At 38.0% G+C, this 21660-nt stretch overlaps 1 protein-coding gene across 1 annotated transcript in view; it reads right to left on the bottom strand.

Moving 5' to 3' along the window:
• The window catches only part of LOC150085301 (uncharacterized), a 200458-nt gene that overhangs the window by 24043 nt on the left and 154755 nt on the right, over window positions 1-21660 (bottom strand). Inside the window, exon 9 of the mRNA XM_090373138.1 lies at window positions 16252-16352. Coding sequence (XP_090229264.1) covers window positions 16252-16352 — 101 coding nt within the window. The remainder of the gene's footprint in view (window positions 1-16251; window positions 16353-21660) is intronic.

Raw genomic sequence — 21660 nt, 5'->3', positions numbered from 1 at the left:
ATTGCATGATTGAGAAAATATGCTGAAGTCATCGATGTAGCGTGCACTGTTTATAGTTGGAGGAAGTTGTTCAGAAATAGAGTTTATTTTAATGGCAAAAAGCGTGACACTTAAGACAGATCCTTGTGGTACCCCCCTCCTCTTGGCAAAAAGACCGGGAAAGGGTGGATCTTACACAAACTTGGTAATAACGGCAGGATAAAAATTTTTTAATAAAAATGGGAAGGTGATCTCTTAGACCGAGGTTGTAAAGGTCTTTTAAAATACAAAATCTCCAAGTTGTGTCGTACGTTTTTTCCATGTCAAAGAAGATGGACACCAAGTGTTCTCTTTTTAGGAAAGCACCTCGGATAGATGTTTCCAGTCTAATTAAGTGGTCCCGTGTGGACCTGTTTATTCGGAAGCCGCACTGAAAGCGGGAGAGAAGGTCATTCAATTCTAAATACCATAAGAGATGAGCATTGACCATTCTCTCCAATATTTTGCACAGACAGCTGGTCAGCGCAATAGGACGATAGTTTTTTTGGACATTTAGGATCTTTTCCTGGATTGGCAAAAGCAAGAATAGTTGCTTTTTTTTTTTTTTTTTTGTAGTTGTTGGCGCATAGGCCTTCTGTGGCCATAATGCACCTCCCAAGGTTTTTTGCAGTACTTTGATCCAAGCCCGTGGCGGGAATCGAACCCGCGACCTTTGGGTTGACAGGGAGGCGCTTTACCCACCCGGCTAGCCCGGTCGGCAAGAATAGTTGCCTTGCACCAGGCATCCAGAAAATGTTCTTCAAGAAAGATTCTGTTGTACAGGAAGAGCAGACGGTCCATGGATTCTGGTGAAAGATGTATGATCGTTTCATAATGGATGTTGTCTGGTCCAACAGCGGTAGCCTTTGTACGGGCAAGTGCGGTTTTCAGCTCATGGATAGTAAATGTCTCATTATATGGGTGGGAACCCTTCGATGTGAAAAGGGCCTGTTTTTCAGTTGTGTTTTAAGACCAGAAACTCTGGGGAGTAAGATGATGTTGCAGAGATGCTAGAAATGTTTCCCTAAGAGCACTGGCTATTGCAGTAGAGTCTGCAATAGTACATCCATTATATTCAAGGACAGATGAGGGGTGTGCTGTGTATTTTCCCTTCATTTTCTGGATTTTTTCACAGACCATCTTAGTACTGGTCGTCTGGGTAATGGATGATGTGAAATGGATCTATGATTCCTTTTGACTCTGACGGTGGATGTAGCATGCTTTGGCTCATGCATGTTTAAAGGCTAATAGGTTTACCATGGTAGGATATCGTCGAAATATCCCCCAAGCTTTGTTTTGAGCCTTTTTGGCTGCTGTGCATTCTGGATTCCAACATGGTTTTGGAAAGGGAGGAAACCGTGTGGATGTTTTTGGAATTGTAGTTGCAGCTGCATGGACAATATTTTCTGTTATGTACATAACTGCATCATTGAGAGGCTCCTGACTGACTGCAGAGTTGTCAAACTTTGCCAGGTGTTGAAAGGCACTCCAGTCAGCCTGATCAAACTTCCACCACTGTAACCTGACAGGAAGACAAGATCTCCCAGTAATTAAGGTGGTTATCACGGGGAAGTGATCACTTCCATACGGGTTCCCCTCTACTTCCCAAGTAAGTGAAGGGAGAAGAGAAGGCGAGCTGATAGAAAGATCAATGGCAGAAAACATACTGGTAGGCATGTGGAAAAAGATGTTTGTTCTCACATTAAGAAGGGAGAGGTCATTGTCAATGAGCATATGCTCTATGACTCGTCCCCCTTCTATTAATGCTAGCACTATAAGGCCTTGAATGGGTTGAGCATGCTGAATTCTGATAGGATCCTTCCACTTGTTCAGATTACGAATCTAAGGGGGCATAAATTCAAATTTAGAAAAGACAGATGTAGAATAGATGTGCGGAAATTTTCCTTTAGCCAGGGGGTGGTTAATTGCTGGAACAAACTTCCATCTGTCGTTGTGGAAGTTGATAGGTTGAATAAATTTAAGGAGGAACTGGACAGGCATTTGGAGGGAATGGTGTGATTTTTTTTTTTTTTTTTTGGCTGATGCTGCATAAGCTCATACATTTGCTTTCTTGCATCACATGCCACTACTACTACCACCACCCCACAGGGTGTCATGTCCATTAAAGTCCCCAAGAAGTAAGAAAGGGGGAGGCAACTGCATTACGAGATCATCAAGGTCTTTCTGGCAAATGTCAGTACCAGGTGGCAAATATATAGAGCAAACAGTTAGTAAAAACCCCACTGTTATTCGAGTTGATACTGCCTCCATGCTGGTAGTAAGTCACAGATGCTGAAAAGGGGTATGGTTGCCCACAAGGATTGCGACTCCTCCACGAGCGGGGCCATCCCCAATTCTATCCTTGCAAATGATAGTAACGTTATGCATCCTGGGGGTCATCATTTGCCCTCAGGTACGTCTCCTGAATGCAAAAGCAAGATGGTTTGTGCTTTTGCAGGAGTGTCTTGATGTCTTCTGCATTTTGCCGGAATCCACGATAATTCCTTTGTAGGAATTTAACCATTATTTTGGCTTGGTGGTTCCTTCAGGCGGCTTCCGAGGTGCTGAGGGCTTCTTTTTGTCAATCTTAGATTTATCCTTCCTGGGGAAGCATGGACGCTGCCCCGTGTCCATATCCTCCTAAGGAAAGAGTTCCAAGACTGTTTCTTCATGTATAGTCAGTCCTCGTACAGCACGATAATTGTGTTCCTAGAAACCCTTGTGCAATATAAACAACAGGCCCTATGGGAAAAATAAGATTAGGTGACGACCACCCAAGATTGAACAAACATTGGTAACCAAAATATTACCAAACACAATAAATAAAATACTTATGTATTTTATAAAGATTAAGATACATAATAAAAAATATTATAATTTTTTATATTTTTACTATTATTATATTATATTTTATTAAAATATAATAAATAATAAAAAATATGTAAGTATTTTTTACGAATAAAATACGTATTTTATTACGACTATTACGTAATAAAATATTGCTAATGCTTTTTCTTCTATCATAAGCAAACTTGTTTATTGTTTGATTTTCTATCCAAACAGATGACAGCCGTTCCATCTCTTCCAATTCTTTGTGGCTTAATCTAATGGATTTTAATTACACTTTGAGTTGTTCCTGCTATGAAAGTTGTTTTTATTTTCTCCGCATTCTTTCTAATTCTCGGCGTTGCCTCATTTAGGTCTGTAGCATGTGCAATATCACATGGTCTTTCATTTCGCTCAAAGCGTTTCACAATTTCATATTTTTTCTTTATCGACAGAGGCGGACTAGCCATAAGCTTTACCGGGAAAACCCCGGTGGGCCAGTGGCCGGTGTGATTTTGGCCATAAACCATAGTATGAGGCCACTATAAATTTTCCCGGGTAAGAATTTTTGACCCAGTCCGTCTCTGTTTATCGATATTGCTTTTCTTTTTCTCTCTGAATCTGCAGTGTCTTCACCAGGACGCTTCCTTTTCACACCTTTTAAGTATTTTACTCATTTTTAGGGAATAAAGCACAATTAGAAAACGAGGAGGCACACTTGATACACATAAACAAAGCTGCGCACGTGTAGCAACTGAATAAACAACACCGTAAAGGCAGCGATACACTATTAATACCTCACATTTTACTAAAGCACATTTCTAGAGGTTACTACCATAAAACAATAAAAACAATTTCCAGTTGCGTTTCTGCTAGTGGAATCCGTTATAAACTGGTAGTAAACTCGATCTAATTGCACTTGCGATTATACCGATAGCTGGAATTGTGTTGGTTTTTACGTTATTATGGTGAAATGTGTTTCTCCTTCACCGATATAAAAAACAAATATATTTTCAGAATCTTCTCTTCATTCCTATCGTATTGCGTTCAGTTGGGGTAATTCCGCGTTCGACTGCCATTTCTTTTAAACACAAAGGCGAATCGTGCATAAGCGAATTCGGTTCGTGTTATGTAAGATATCGTTCCCCTATTTATAAATCGTGTATGATCGAATTCGTGTAGTGTAAACATGTGTTATTCAAGGACTGACTGTATCTCCTTCTCCTCAACATCCATTTTTTCCTGAGAACTAGGATGTACATCAGATTTCTTATTCTTTTCTCCAGAAACTGGTTTTCTAACTGGTGGGGCATTAGGAGGTACAGATATTGGAGTGGCAGCTGATTGGTCCTTTTGTGCGGGTTTTATTGAACTTAGCAGGTAGCGAGCAATAGGAGTGAATGACTCCTTTGGTGGTATGGTCATTTCGGTCTGAGTTCTGATGAAACATCTCCTTGCTACCTTCTGAGAGTAGGTTGGTTTATTTGTATTTAAAGGTTTCACCGTTTTCCTTGCCTCTTGATAAGATATGTTCAGCTCTGTCTTAAGTCACTGAATTTCTTTTTCTTGTTTCCACCTCTTGCATGTCCTTGAGTAGGCCGGGTGTTCTTCTTGGCAGTTAATGCAGGTTGGTTTTGCATCACACCGAGTGCATACAAGGGTTCCACAACAAGCCATCTGTGAATGTCCGTATTTCTGGCACTTGAAGCACAGTAACGGATTTGGGACATACGGACGCACTGGGCAGTTAATATAGCCAGCTTTGATTTCATGAAGAAAAGTTGGTGAATTGAATGTTAAGATGATATTTCTAGTGGGAACTAATTTCCCATCCCTATGCATGGATATACATTTAACAGCTGTCACTCCCTGTGGTTTTAACTCTAAACAGATTTCCTCTTCAGTTACACCCATCAGATCCCATTCCGCGATGACACCACGGGATGAGTTCAGTGTCTTGTGGGGGGTTATAGTGACAGGCATTCCCCTAATAGATGTAGCATGGAGGAGCTGTTCTGAGTGTATATCACTTCTGGTTTCTACAAGTATGTCACCCGAACGAAGCCGTCTGACAGACTTAGGAGAGCCTGCCAACCCTTCCAAACCGTTCCGGATAAAGAAGGGTGACTTTTTCCTATAGGCTTCACTAGTTGAGTGAATTATCAGGAACCGAGGTGTTGGACCTGATATAACCTCCTTTTTCTGTCTTTTTGCAGAAGTGACGTTCTCTTGGTCTACGGTCAAATTTTCAGTTAGGGACCGGGTTGGGGCGCCAGAAGAAATTAGTTTATCAGGATTCATGTAGTTTTTTAAATGGTTCAGTGCCCGGGCTCCGCACCCGCCACGGAGCCCAAAGGAACGCCCACTACATGGCATGCAATAAATGCGCTCGGGAGGAGAACACCGGGGCTACCCAGACACCATACCTGCACTGCCGCCAGCCTGAATCCTGACCCTCAGACCATGAGGGTAGGGGCGTGGCATTGACACGGTTGACCCTCGGAGACAAGCCTACTAGCCGGGCCTTCCAGAACCACCCGTCTTGTGGAAGAAGGGGCCAAAGTGGTGTATTGAAGCTGGGACCCTCAACCACCAGGATCCCCCTTTCCGAATTTCTATGGGTTGCAGCGCACAGCAAACACACCGGATTCCATTGATGTTAGCCTGGAACCTAGGCTGTGGGCGTTGGATTCCAGTGATGCTAATCTGGAAGCCCAGCAGCATCACTGGGAGGTCCCCTCACCACGTACAAGTGCCCACGTTGAGGGGACATGCTTAGGAAGACCACAGCAGGCATTGAATAGAGCATGTTGGGAATGTTGGGAAGTGTTTTACCAAGATCATTAATACATGAGTTGGAAGAAAAATGGGATGCTAGCAGGTCAACTTGATCCTTGGCTGAAGTGACAACAGAACCATCTGGTTTTGACAGAAGTGGGAGCAGAGATGGGCAAAAGTTGCGGCCAATAGCTTTGGCAAGAGACCAGAATGCTCGACTACCATTAGGGCAAGAAGCAAGTTTTCTACTCTAAGTCTGCCCGAAATCTAGTTTGGACTGATTAATAACTGCTTTACAATTGTTGTGAGCTTTGGTGTAGGCAGAAAATGAAACTGAAGAATTGGAAACAAGCCAATTACAATATGCAACCTTCTTCTCCTGAACGGCCTTAGCACATTTATTGGAAAACCAAGGTTTAGATAAAAGACGAGATTTTAAAGTTGAGCGGAGGATAAAGGATTCCATTCCTACAAGAATAATTTCACTGACATGATCTGAGCAAACGTTGACACCAGAATATTTGAAACAGTAATCCGACCAAGGGAAAGAAGAAAAGAAATCTCGTAGGTCACCCCCTTTTGCATTCTTGTAAGGCCAAACAACACGAGGTTAGGAATAGGCGTGAGATAAAGGCTGTATTTGAGAAGAGACAATCACCAAATTGTGATCTGAGGTGCCTAAAGAACTGTGTACTTAGAAGGGTTGTTTGTGAGATAAAGATCAAGCGTGTCGGCTGTATGGTTAGGATTATTCATTACTCTTGTAGGTAAATGAACAATCTGTGCAAGGTCATTAGTAATTGCAAAAGCCTCAGCATCTCGACCAGCTGGGTTGGTGTGACTAGAAAACGGAAGCCAGCTGGAGTTGTGAACATTAAAATCACCTCATTGTTAGGAAAGTTGGACAGGAAAAAGTCAAGTTGCAAAGAGAGGAAGTCAAAGAGCTCCAAGTGATTAGCAGAGTTGGGAGAACAGTAGAGACAACAGATGAATTTGATAGAATGAGGTACTGAGATTTTAAGCCAGAGAAGATCGAAAAGAGGAGATTCCAAATTACAAAGTCTCGGACAGGGAATATCGCAATGGACATATGGCAAGTACCACCTTTGAGGCAAAAGGAATCATACAGCGAATAGTTTGGGTAACTAAGACGAGAAGTAGTTGAATCAACCGATAACTGAAATTCTGTCAGAAAAAGTACATGGGGTTTGGCGGACTGCAAGTGGAAATGGATATCGTTGAGATTAGAATTGAGACCACGCATATTTGTGAAATGAATTAGGAAGTCCTTGGGAGGTTTAGATCTTTTCGCAGATAAGCTTACTCTATTAGTTTGACAATTCATGGTGTATTCAATAGTAAGAAAAAGTGGGTGGGACATGCTGTATGAAGTAATGAAATTTTTGGATATGGCATACACGTGGTAAGAATATTCCCAGATCCTTGACATAACGTGGTCTCGACAATGCCCCACATACACAGTACTCAGACTCCCTCCAGTCACTATCTGGCAGAGTAGAGGTAGCAAGATTATACACTAGCTGATCCGAAAGCCTCCTAAAGAGTTACCAATAGGTTTGGTACACCGTTTTAGAGCTGTATCTTTGAAATGTAAGAAAGAGTGAATCTCACCATGATGGAAGAGATGGGGATGGGTTGACTGGGTTCCACCACTTCAAGCCTTGCAAAATTGGAGGTGGAACCACCACCTTGCTTAGTGGTTCCACCTCCAATAAGCAAAGTGGTGGTAATGCACCAGTTGAGGAGTCATCTACCACCTAGTACTGCCTGGTAACACAGAGGGGCAGCATTCCTCCATGTAGTGTGGGCGCCACACCTCGACCCCTGCTCATGTTGGTTCACACTTGGGTCTTACGTTGGTCACCCACCGTGTGCTTTTGCATGGAGGTTATACTCGGGATTACTAACAGTCCCACCATCGTGAAGGTGCAAGATTTTGTCTATGACAGCCAAATTGGATTCTGGACTCTGCCGAAATTGGATCCATTTGACTTGAATGTCACCCAAATATCAGTTTCATCAACGTTTTAGACTCTCAGGTAGCAAGTACAGCTTGTCTGGCATACCTGTGAGAATGTTTGTGACAACCTCAAGGACCAAAGAAGAGTAGTGATATGAAGAGATGAGAGAGGAGTGCCAAGAACAGAAAGAGATATGAAGAAGTGGTTGTTCAGTCTGTGTGGACACAGAGCAGGATGATGATAATGGATTTCCTTCTCTTATGAAAATTAAACAGAAGTGATTTAATTTTTAAATGAAACGGAATACTGATACTTGTTTTATGACACTAACAGCTGTTCAATTATAAGAAAGAGGTTTAAATGTGAATAAAGTTGTGATGTGGCATTTTTATAGTATTTTAAAGATACTTTAAAAGGAAACAAAGCTGAGAGCAAAGTGAAAGAGAAACTCTTGGTGTTAAACATAAGAAAGGCACCTGGGGTGGATGGGATATATCCAGTTATATTAATGGAGGTGGCAAAGGAAGTAAGCAAACCGTTAGCCATGATTATGAGAGCATCCTTGGACTCAGGGAAGTCCCTATGGACTGGAGATGTGCAAATGTATCACAAATTCACAAAGGGGGATCTAAGGGTGATACCAGTAATTATAGGCCTGTTAGTTTAACTTCTGTTCCAGGGAAATTAATGAAGTCAATTGTTAAAGATGTATTTCAGGATCATCTAGACAAGACTGCCGCAATAATTCAGACACAGCATGTGTTTGTTAAGGGAAAGGCTTGTCTGACAAATTTGATTGGATACTATGATGTGGTTACAAAGGAACTGGATGCAAAAAATAATTTTGATATCATATACTTGGATTTCAGGAAAGCTTTTGACACTGTTGCACATAGAAGACTACTGTAAAAATTGGAGCAGTGTGGTATTAAGGGTAAGTTGCTACAATGGATAAAAGGGTGGTTGAGTGGGAGAAGACAGAGTTGTAATCAATGGATACTGCTCTCCGTGGATTAATGTTATTAGTGGAGTCCTGGAGTCCCCCAGGGTTCAGTGTTGGGCCCACTGTTGTTTTGTATATTTATCAATGATACTGATGAAGGTATATCAGGCTTAATGTCAAAGTTTGCAGATGATACAAAAATTGTCAGGGTTGTTAATGACAGTAATGGCAGTGTGCTACTGCAACAGGATCTAGAAAATTTGGGCAGTTGGGCTGATAAGTGGCAACTGAAGTTTAACATTGACAAATGCAAAGTACAACATATGGGTAGAAGTAGGCCCAGAGAAACGTACCAACTGTGTGATACACTTAGAGTGGTAGAAAATGAAAAAGATCTGGGAGTAATTGTAAAGTCAGATATGAAGTTTTCTGAGCAATGCAGACAGGCTGCCAGAGCAGGTAATGGGGTATTGTCAATGATATACAGGAATTTTGCTAGTAGGGAAAAGGAGGTGATTATCCGTTTGTATAAGGCAATGGTCAGGCCAAGTCTCGAGTACTGTGTACAGGTCTGGAGTCTTCATTTTAGGAAGGATGTAGAGTTGCTTGAGTGTGCAAGAGAAAGGCAACAAGATTGGTGAGGAGAACAGAGGTGGGGGGGTCCCCTTACCAAGAAAGGCTTAAGTCCTGCAAACTGCAGCGGCTGGAGACTAGGCAACTGCGAGGTGATCTGATTGAAGTGTATAAAGCCTTGAATGGATTGAGCATGCTGAATTCTAATGGGATTCTTCTGTTTGCTCAGATCATGAACCTGAGGGGACATAAATTCAAATTGAGGAAAGACATTTGTAGGATAGATGTGTGGAAATTTTCCTTTAGCCAGTGGGTGGTTAATTGCTGGAACAAACTTCCATCTGTCATTGTGGATGTTGATAGCTTAAATAAATTCAAGGAGGGACTGGACAAACCTTTAGAGGGAATGGATGTATGAAATCGCTTTCTTGCATCACATGCCTCCATCACTACTACTACTACTACAAGATAAGGTTTTGCTTGTACAATTATTATTTGTAGAAATCTTTAAGATATGTTTAAAACAGGATCTTAAATGATCACAGTAGCCTATTAGAAGAACTTATAAAGAGAAAATAAACTTCAATGTTATCTCCACCTGTAACATTTTTGTCAAATGAGAAACTTTTATTTTGTTTTAGTAACACTCAAAAATAAAATATTCTGTTGACATTTGCCTACAATTTTTTCAGGTAGTTTGCAGCGAGTGGCCAGCAGATCACTAAATCTGATATTTAGGAATGGTCATGCATGTCAAAACATTTCTGCTCATCTAAAATTCAATGTATGTTAAATTTGATTTGTTAATTAAAGATTTATTTTTCAGTTATCCTACTCTCTTGAATTTATCTTGAAACTTACATTTCAAACCCTGTGGAAACATTGGGAACTGCAATACAGTCATATATGAACAATTATATTAGTTTTTTTGCAGGGAAAATTATAAATGCTTATATCAACTACTCAGCAGTATAAAGGTCGAGTCAGTTATGAACTCTTTTATGTTCAGATTTTTCTACTAACTATAGAAATCAGAAGTAGAAGAGGACAATAAATATTAGGCTTGTGCATGGGTATAAGTACATAAAGGTATGTCAATAAGTGTAAAAGAAATGCAAACAGGAACTCTGATACTTTCGAACATTTTAGTGTATGTAGTGCATATTTTTTTTGAGTGTATGTAGTTATGTTTTTTTTTAAAAACATAACTACATACATCCATAACAAAAGTTAGCAGATGTGGATTAAATTACACCTGAAATGCTGAAAGTCGGAGAGGAAATAACGCCACAGCAGTTACATCACATTACATGATGTAACTGCATACCTCACATTATCTAGTGGTCATTTTTTTTTTTTTTTTTTTTTTCCCAGTTCCATATGATTTTACCAAGATATTAGTTGTAACAATATATAAAAAGAAAATAAAGTTGAATGTGGTAAACATAGAGGAATTTCATTCCTTAGTATACCAGGTAAAATTTATGCAAGTACCTTAGAGCAGAGGGTTAGAAGTACTGCTGAGATTGTGCAAGAACAGTCTGGTTTTGGACCAAACAGGGGCTGCCATGATTGAATATTTACACTAAAACAAAAGTCATGGTAATATAACTTATATTTACGATTTACTGATCTTGAAAATAATACAATATAATTATCTAGAAATTTGCACTTTTAAATTTCAGAAAAATATGGCATCACTGATAACCTTTTTAAGGAGAATAAAGAGATAGCAAATCTACAGTAAGAACTAAAAGAAGCATTGAAAAAAGCTTTAAGGTTAAATTTGGTGTGAGGCAGGGCTGTATCTTATCACCACTTATTTTATAATTTTGATGAGCCATTTAAGAAAAGAATACAGGTAACTGACAATGTTGTGGAAGATGTAAAAATTGAATTCATTATTATATGCCAATGATACTGCAAATATCTTAGAGAAGGATTGCAGACAATTCTGGATGAAAACTAGTTACACAAAAATAAAAATGATGGAAGCCAGAAGAGACAAGAAAAATTTAGAATGTAGATACATAACTAAAAATTAAAAGCAAACAAGTTAGTAATTTTGCTTATCTAGGAGTGATCTTAATAAAGATGGGAGATTAGACATGAAAATAAACAACAGGTTAAACCAAACAAAATTATTTGGAGCAAAACAGAACTTAGTCAAAACACAAAGTTGCTATTTTAACCTATAGAGCTGAGAGTCAGATACAGAATAAATCAATTTAGAATCTTCAGAAATATAAATTTAACTAAGAGATGGGATCAATAGCATGATTATATTAGAAATAAGGAAATAAGAAAAAATCACTGGGTAACAAACATCTAGAAAGTATACTAAGTGAAGCAAACTTAAGGTGGTATGAGCACATTAAAAGGATGGAAGGGAGATTAGCTAAACAGATATTTGAGGCAAAAGTGAATAGCAACAGATCCAGAGTAGGCCCAGAAGAATATGGGTGGTGTCAAGCAAGCATCAGAAGAAAGAAAGCTTACTTTGGATAGGGCTAATAGCATGACCATATTAGAAATTAAGAAATAAGAAAAAAAAATCATAGTGTAGTACTAGGTTACACTGGTAGTAATGCACTACCAATGTAACCTGTAACACTCACCGAGTACTATTAGTAACCTGTACCATATTTGGATGATGACAACGATAATGAACAGTTATTTCTAAACATTCTATTCCATTTTTTCTTTCCCAGCTCTTAAGCGTCACAGGTTAAAATAGGCCCAAAAATTGTCTTCTTGCTAATGTCTCTTTTGCTTCAAATTAATATATTTAACTGGCTTCTTATGCTTTCAGCTTTATTTATTCTATTGTTTATTTTCACATTTAATCATCTATCTTTGAAAACTGATTTGCATATAATGTGCAAATATATGACTGCATATGTAACTGTGCATTTCAATGTCTCATCTTTGTTTTGCCTGTAAAAGGATGTAATTTTTCATACACTGTATTTGTTGGCTTATAAGATGCACTTTCTTTTCCTTATAAATACCTTAAAATCGGCCTACGTCTTAGAAGCCAAAAGTGGCAAAACAACACATGCACAGAACCAAGAGTCAACATACACATAGTAGTTAACTACTATACTTTAGTACACCTTTCAGTAATTACCAGGCTGTTGTTGGAGTAACAAGTGAATTCCAGTTATATATTTAAGCCCTAATTATACAACTGGATTTTAGCTAAAAGCAGTACAACATGCCAAAGAACATGGGAACAGAGCAGCAGAATGAAATTTTGAGCCACTGTCTACTGAGAAGATGATTCATCAGTGGAGGAATCAGGAAATTTTATTACAAGAAGCTGATAAAACAAAGCACAACCTTTGTAAAATTCCACCTAAATGGACCTTAGAGACTTGGGTAATGCAGTGAGTACTAAAATGAGAATAGTAGAAGCACGGAAATCAGCAGCAGCTGATATTGGGATACACAACTTTAAAGGAACTGAACCTTGATGTTATTGCTTCACGAAAAGAAATAGGTTAAGTTTATGCATAAGAACTAGAATAGCCAGAGAATGCCTGCTGAGTACGAACAAAACAATATTAGATTTCCATAAATTTGTCTTTAATGCTAGACAAAACAAAGCAACTATGAACTTAGTCAAATTGGGAATATGGATGAAATTCCATTGACTTTAATTGCGCCATTCAATAAAACTGTAAATTTGAGAGGGCAAAAATATATAACTATTAAAACCACTGGACATGAAAAGACACACTAGACTGCAGTTTTAACTTGTTGTGCTGATGGGACCAAACTTCCACCAATGTTAATTTTAAAAAAAAAAAAAGACTTACCGAAAGATAAACCGCTAAATGGAATTCACATATGTGTACAACTGAAGAGATGGATGGATGAAGAATGTATCAAGGATTGGTTTGTAAAAGTTTGATCCAAGCATCCTGGTGGACTACTGCGTAAAAATGCACTATTAGTATGGGATCAGTTTAGAGCATATAGGACTGAAACCATCAAACAACTGGCCGAAATGATAAACACAGAATTGGTGGTAATTCTGAGTGGCTTAACTTCCCAGTTACAGCCGTTAGATGTTAGAATCAGTAAGCTATTCAAGAATAACATGTGGGAGCAATGGAATAAATGGATGATAGAGAGAAACCATGATATGACGCCTACGGAAGGATGAAACGTCCATCAATAGCATAAGTGTGTGAATGGGTGCTGAAGTCATGGCATGATGTTAAGACTGAAATCGTGGTCAACTCCTTTAAAAAAAATGTGGTTAAGTAATACAATGGATGGCACTGAAGATCATTTATTGCATGATAGTGACAGTATACTAGTGATTTTTTTTTTTTTTTTTTTTTGATTTGGTAGTTGTTGGCGCATCGGCTTCTGTGGCCATATTGCACCTCCCAAGGTTTTTGCAGTACTTTGATCCAAGCCCGAGGCGGGAATCGAACCCGCGACCTTTGGGTTGCCGGGCAGGTACTTTACCCACTCGGCCAGCCCGGTATACTAGTGAAGAGGATGATGATTATGATGATGTTGGGGATAATGATGATCAAGTCAGTAATGAATCTGAAGTTGAACAATACTAAATTAATGAGTAATAATCCTATACCTTTCTTCATCGGCTTTTAGGTTTTATTTTTATTGAATTTTAAATTTCCATTGTATTAACAATAAATTATTTTCCAAATTTTTTTTTTCTTAAATTTACCATTCCAAAATTAGGGTGCGTCTTCCACACTGCAGTGTCTTATGAGCCAACAAATATAGTAATTATAATCTGGCTACTGTACATTAGTTATACTTTCATCTTCAACAATATTAGCAAGTGTGTTATTTATCACACAAATGCATAGGTGAAGATTTCTTTAATTACAATTGGGATGCATGCTTTTATCATATTATTTCCAAATATATAAAACAAGTTATTTCAGTTTTATTTCTGAGAGCAGTATTGTAATTACTTTTACATTACACCGATTTTCAGAAACTGGAGATAACGAAAATTCAAAAATAAAATTTTTTTTTCAGTGAATTGGTTTTGAGTCAACAGACATTTCCAATTTATCATATAATACCAGTTAAGAAGATCATGATGAAATTTGTGCAACTAAACAATTTTGTATTATAAATTAAGGACTGTAAATTCTGTTTCAGTCAGACTGTAAACAAATCAGAAACACAAGTTATGTTTAAATCAAATGGTAGCTACTTTATTTATTCATCATTTTGTTACAAAATGGTGGATAAAATTAGCTCCCCATCATGATACTTAAAGAGCACCTTGAGGGGAGAGGTTGTGTGTACAAAATTTTGGTTTTGACAGACTATAAACTCAAATGTTATTAGGTAGGAACACAGACACATGCATGGCAATCTCATAAGCCAGCAACTGTTTTGAAACGTACCCAGAGAAACGTACCAACTGTGTGGTACTACACTTAAGGTGGTAGGAAAAAAAAAAAAAAAAAAAGAGGAAAAAAAAAAAAAGTTTTAGAGCACCCTGAACAACAAACTGTTATTGGTTAAAGACTATTTCTAGATACACATTGTACAAATTGGAGCAGAATGGTATTAAGGGTAAGTTGCTACAATGGATAAAAGGATGGTTAAGTGAGAGAAGACAGAGGGTGGTAATCAATAGGTGCTGCTCTTCGTGGACTAATGTTATTAGTGGAGTCCAACAGGGTTCGGGGTTGGGTCCACTGTTGTTTTGTATATTTATCAATGATATTAATGAAGGTATATCAGGCTTAATGTCGAAGTTTGCAGATGATACAAAGGTTAGCAGGGTTGTTAATGACAGCAATGGCAGTGTGCTACTGCAACAGGATCTAGATAATTTGGGCAGATGGGCTAAGAAGTGGCAAATGAAGTTTAACCTTGACAAATGCAAAGTACTGCATATGGGTAGAAGTAACCCCAGAGAAATGTACCAACTGTGTGGTACTACACTTAAGGTGGTAGAAAATGAAAAAGACCTGGGAGTAATTGTGCAGTCAGATATGAAGTTTTCTGAGCAATGCAGACAGGCTGCCAGGGCAGGTCATGGGGTTTTGTCAATGATATATAGGAATTTTGCCAGCAAGGAAAAGGAGGTGATTGTCCCTCTGTATAAGGCAATGGTCAGGCCATGCCTTGAGTACTGCATACAGGTCTGGAGGCCTCCTTTTAGGAAGGATGTAGATTTACTTGAGCGTGTACAGAGAAGGGCAACAAGATTGGTGAGGGGAATGAAGGGATCCTCCTACCAAGAGAGGCTTAAGTTCTGCAAATTGCAGCAGCTGGAGACTAGGCACCTGCGCGATGATCTGATTGAGGTGTATAAGGCCTTGAATGGATTGAGCACACTGAATTCTGATGGGATTCTTCCACTTGTTCAGAATACGAACCTAAGGGGGCATAAATTCAAATTGAGGAAAGACAGATGTGGAATAGATGTGTGGAAATCACCCTTTTGCCAGCGGGTGGTTAATTGCTAGAACAAACGTCCATCTGTCGTTGTGGAAGTTGATAGGTTAAATAAATTTAAGGAGGAACTGGACAAACATTTAGAGGGAACTGTTTTGTAATTTTTTTTTTTTTTGAGTGATGCTCATATACTTGCTTTCGAGTGATTTTGAGTGATGCTCATATATAAGCTCATATACTTGCTTTCTTGCATCACATGCCACTACTACTACTACTACACAAATTTATGAAAATATCCAAATTTTTATTATTACAAGGTTCTATTTAATACCTCAGTATCAAATGCATATAATTTTATCCCATGATTATGAAATAAGTATACAAGTGAGGTTGCTGCAAACAAACAAAACCATGAACATGGAACTTTTACTGTATTATAAATTTAGTTTGCACCAGAATATCAATAACTTTGACTGTCATTGAATTTTCAACAAGTGGTGCTTATATGGATGGTCGTTACCTTGAATAACACGAGTGGCCACTATTTCTCTCCACCATCTTGTTGAAAGTGGATAGAAATAGGTAACCATTCAGGCATCCTATGACACCCTTGACAAGTTCTATAAACTTGGTTTGCATTAAATTGAATACAAACATAAAAATTGGAGAGCAGGTTAAAAATAATTCTCCAAAAAGGTAAAAACATGTTTTCAGCTTTTTTACCTCTCGGCTTCTCTTGCCAGTCTAGATTCGAGACTTGACTTACTACCACGATCCTCCTCATGATCAGAAGAAAATGGATAGCGGACTTCTTCAATTATTTCCTGTTGGGGAAAGAGAAAACAAGTTAGTATTGTATGAATTGTGTTACATTTCAAGCACATTTGATTATGCTAAGTAACAAATTTTCAAAAAGGTTCTGTTTATCTTAATTTCTTGGTGTTTCGGTTTAGATATGCTGATTCCGAATAGGACTTTAGTATTTACATAGCATCAATGGCTTGCCCACAAATGAAAGAAATATAAATAAGCAATAACACTATATGAGATTTATTAACAATGTTTACCTTTTGTAGAGACCAGCGTATTAATCTTTGACACAAACCACAAACAAACAAATCACAAACACCTACCCTGGGTTAATGAAACGAAATCCTTAAAAATTTTTATTTAAATGTCTGTCTCTTGTGGTTAGTGGGATCATCCTGAACCAATTACCCATCAAAGCTTCATCCCACCTTCCTTGGTAACACTGTTCTCCACTTACTGTATAAATCTTTCCCCCATGCTCTTTGCTAACATCTCTCAGATTTGGTCCCAAGAAATTCAGTTGAGAATGCTAGCAAATGAGTTTTACTGACTTTCTGCATTCCATTCTATAATAAATTTCAATCAGTTTGTCAACTAATTCTTTGTAATTTTCACTATTAACTTTACCAACAAAGCCATTCATTAAAGAAGAAGTGATTGCCAAGCATATTACTCAGCATTAGCTCTTGTGAAGCCAACATCTGTGAACCAATAAACATGCTTTTCACTTTTGCATCAGACAATTTTGGAAACATACTGTATATTCTTAGAGTTATCTTGAGGATCCAATGCTTTAACTGTCTGACCAGTTCCATCTTGATATTGAGTGGTGGAAAAAAGGCTGTTTCGGATTGTTTACTACATTACATGTGTGCATGCTAAGCTTCAACTCAATTTGGCAGACCATTCTCTCCTGTAGTGCTGACCTTAATGTCCCAAAATCAGTAAGGCAGTAGACCATTCTCTCCTGAGGTGTCAATTTTGGAGTCCTATTTATGGAATTATGTGCTTGATGAGTTATTTAATAAGGTTTAGGTGAACTGTAACCTTATAGCTAAACACAAATGGTGTAGTTGTTTTAATGTATGAAGAGTCTAGATGATTGAGCAGAGAGATCAAAAGGTACTTAATTAAGAGAGTAGTGGAGTGGGCTAAGTTGCATAAATTGATGGTATCTCCCACCAAGACTAAGTTTATGATGTTGAAGGGCCAGTTCAATTCGAATCGTAAACCCTAATGTAAGATTGGGTATGAATTGGAATATCATCGGTTTGGCTGAAACAAGAAGAAGAAATGAATCACTTATAAGTTTATCAAGTGGAAATCTGCTGTACACCAATGGAAACAGTGAAAGGAGTGAAGGTGGAGTTGGGTTTCTGGTCAATAAAGATTTTAAAAACAAAATTTTGGAATTCAAAAGTACATCACCAAGGGTGTCAAGACTAATACTGAAGATTTCTAAGAGGTACAAGCTAAAGATTATAATGATTTATGCACCAACATCGAGCCATGATGATGAAGAGGTTGAAGAAATGTACACCGAAATTGAGAGTCTTCTAGATGAGCAGAAAACCCACTACACTATTATTATGGGGGACTTCAATGCTAAGGTTGGAAAAAGGCAAAACAGCGCAGAAAGAGGAACTATAGGAAATTTTGGAATTGGTGAAAGAAATAAAAGTGGTGAAAGACTTGTGGAATTTGCAGAATCTCAAGTACTGTCAGTAATGAACACTTTTTTCAAGAAAAGGGTGAACAGAAAGTGGACATGGAAGAGTCCAAATGGATTAACAACTAACGAAATCGACTTCAGCCTCACTAACAGAAGATATATTGTGAATGATGTTACCATCCTAAATAAGGTAAATGTTGGAAGTGATCACAGAATGGTAAGATGTACACTTGATATAGATGTAGGAAAGGAAAGGAAAAAACTGACTCGAGTAAATAATACAAAGGTCTTTGAGATAACAGAGGAGGAGAAAAAGCAGTATGTACTGGAACTTAAGAACAAGTTTGAGCTTCTGCAGACTGCTCAGGACCAAGATATCGACGAGAAATATTACAACTTTCTGAAAGTGATAAAGCCCAAGAAACCTATAGGGAAACAGAAATCCAAAGAAGAAAAAATTAGTCAAGAAACACTTGTCGTGATGAACCGAAGACGACAAATGAAGAGCAAGAAAAACACTGACAGGGAGAAAATTGAGTATACTGAGTTATGCAAAGCCATTAGAAAGAGACTCAGAGAGGACATAAGAAGATTTAACACAAGAAAAGTAGAACAAGCATTAAGGAAAAACAAAGGATTTAAATCAGCAGCCATGAGCACTAATACAGGAAGACAAATGATACTGAAACTGAAGAATAGCAGTGGTGTCCTTATAAACAGCAGAGTAGGCATAATTCAAATAGCAGAAGACTACTATAGAGAATTATACAAGGAGCAGGGGAATGATGCCAGCAGTGGGGAAGATGGATTGCAAAGTAGCAGCACATATGACATACCCGATATTCTTCCTGATGAGGTAGAACATGTGTTGAAGAAAATGAAGAATCAGAAAGCCCCGGGGGAAGATGAAGTTACTGTAGAGTTGTTAAAATTGGGAGGAAGAGACATAACACAAAAACTGGCAAGACTCTTCACAAAATGCATTAGAAAAGGTGTGATGCTTAAGTAGTGGAATAATGCAATTATAGTTTTGCTGCATAAGAAAGGAGATAAATCAGAAATTGGAAATTACAGACCAATTAGCTTGTTATCCCACATCTACAAGTTGTTCACAAGGGTCATTACTAAGAGATTAGAAAGAATACTTGATGAGAATCAACCGAACGAGCAAGCTGGCTTTAGGACAGGATTCTCAACTATGGATCACCTTCACGTAATATCACAGCTAATGGAGAAAGCAAATGAATATAAAACACCATTATGCCTGGCATTTATGGATTATGAATAGGCATTTGACTCCATACAGAATAAGGCAATGTTTCGGGCACTGGAAAGACAAGGCATAGATACCCCATATATTATGATTTTGAAGAAAATATATGAGAGTGCTACCTCCTTTATTAGACTAGACAAAGACAGTAGCAAATTTAAAATCGAGAAAGGAGTTCGACAAGGAGACAATATCTCCGAAGCTGTTTACTGCTGCCCTTGAGGAAGCTTTCAGAAGATTAGACTGGTTGCAGAAAGGAGTCAATGTGAACGGAGAGTACCTAAACCATTTACGATTTGCAGATGACATTGTGGTTATAAGCCACGATCCTAAAGAATTAGAGGAAAATCTTAATCAGTTATGCACAGTTAGTAAGGATTTTGGACTTAAGATGAACATGGCTAAAACAAAAGTAATGATGAACAAGTATGCCACAGAAAGGGAAATAATGATTGAAGGAGCAGTAATTGAAAAGGTGGAGTCATATACTTATCTGGGACAAGTTATTAGCTGTAATAATGATAAATGGCTGGAAGTCAAGAGAAGAATAAATTTTGAATGGATAGCATTCAGGAAATATAGTCACATACTGAAGAGCAATATCCCAATTTGTCTGAAATGTAAAATAATGAACCAATGTATACTCCCCACTATGACATGGAAATGAAACTTGGGCACTCACCAAAAGAATGGAAGAGAAGCTGAGAACTACACAGCGAAGAATGGAACGAATTATATTGGGAATCAGACTGTTAGATAAGAAGAGAAACACATGGATTAGGCAGCAAACTCAAGTAAAGGACATTCTTATCAAAACTAAAGAACTAAAATTGTCTTGGGCAGGACACACAGCTCGAAGACATGATGACAGATGGACTAAGAAAATAACAGAATGGTACCCAAGAGGAGCTAGAAGAAAACCTGGAAGACAAAGGCGGAGATGGATAGATGAAATTCATGAGTTTTTGGGTAGTAAATGGATGGCCAGTGCTCAAAACAGAAGGAACTGGAAAGTTGCTGGAGAGGCCTTCATCCTGCAGTGGATTGAAAATAGCTGATGATGAAGATTGGGTATGACGATAGGACATGCTCCAAGAATCGGCTACCCTGGCATCATGCCTGATAATCAGATAAGTTTTGTTTTCACATGCAGATTATTTAGGGATAAAGTGAAGATGGTGTATTTGAAGTTAAAGAGAATAGTAAGAGCAAAATGAGGTCTAAGAGGCAAATCACTAGATTTGCTCTATAAATGTGTTTATATCCACGGTGACATTTGGATGTAAACCGTGGGGTGATTGTCCAGAATGTATTAAAACTGCTGTCAGCGTAAAGGTCTACCCTGTTGGGGTTTACTTGTGCTTGTTGGACGACTTCTACTAATACACTGCAGGTTCTCACTGGTCGGGAACCAGTAGATTTAGTTATAATGAGAAGTTTAGAGTACACCTAATTCTGTTTTTGCACGAACTTTTTTTACACGAATTTGATTTAACACGAATTCAAAATAAATATTTCATTCTCTTTTTACGCGAGTCATTTTGATTTAACACGATTTCTATGAATTTTTTTTGCCTAAATTCTAAGAAAATTTTTTTTTATTTGTGGCATATTAGTATCATTTCTATATTACACGCACCAATAGATTGGATAACAGCTAGTGTATGCGTTTTGAAACGCGTGCTTTTGTTTACCAATGTGTACGTCTAGGTATCTATGAATCATCAACGTTTTTATTGAATTTGGTGCACATCTACAGTATTCGTGCATTGTATCTTCGGAAGACATGTAGTAGTAAGCTCTATTTCAAAGTGAAATTTGTGCACACATATAAATTTATTAATTTTGCCGATAGTCAATAAATTGTAAGTTTACAAATTTTTCATACATTTTTTTATTAATTATAACTGAGATATTTTTCGGTAGCCCTTATATAATGTCGAATAATTCGCCTATTACCAAAATGAAAAGGAAAGCAATTTCTTTGGAACTTAAAATTCAAATTTTAGATCGTCTTGCAACTGGATAAGGGGCTACACGTCTGTAGGAAAGCATTTTGGTGTACATGAAGCTACCATAAGAACTATTAAGAAAAATGAAGCTGCAATTAGGAAATCGGTATGTTCTGGAACAAAAGTAAGTGTTAATTCATCATCATATACAAGAGATATTGTCAAGGAAAAAATGGAAAAGGCCCTGGTAATATGGATAGAAGATCAGTCACAAAAAAAGAGTACCAGTAGATGGAAATGCCATCAAGCAAACAGCACTAAGAATTTAGACAGATTAAAGAAAAGGAGCCAAGCACTTCATCTCAGTTAAACAGAAAGTGTGAATTTTCTGCGAGTACAGGTTGGATGACAGGGTTTCTTAAAAGGAA

Source organism: Mastigoproctus giganteus, chromosome 5 (genome assembly GCF_048544385.1).
Source record: "Mastigoproctus giganteus isolate SK-2022 chromosome 5, ASM4854438v1, whole genome shotgun sequence".
NCBI classification, from domain to species: domain Eukaryota; kingdom Metazoa; phylum Arthropoda; class Arachnida; order Uropygi; family Thelyphonidae; genus Mastigoproctus; species Mastigoproctus giganteus.
The sequence above is the reverse complement of the archived record's forward strand: the minus strand, read 5'-3'. Positions and strand labels throughout refer to the sequence as shown.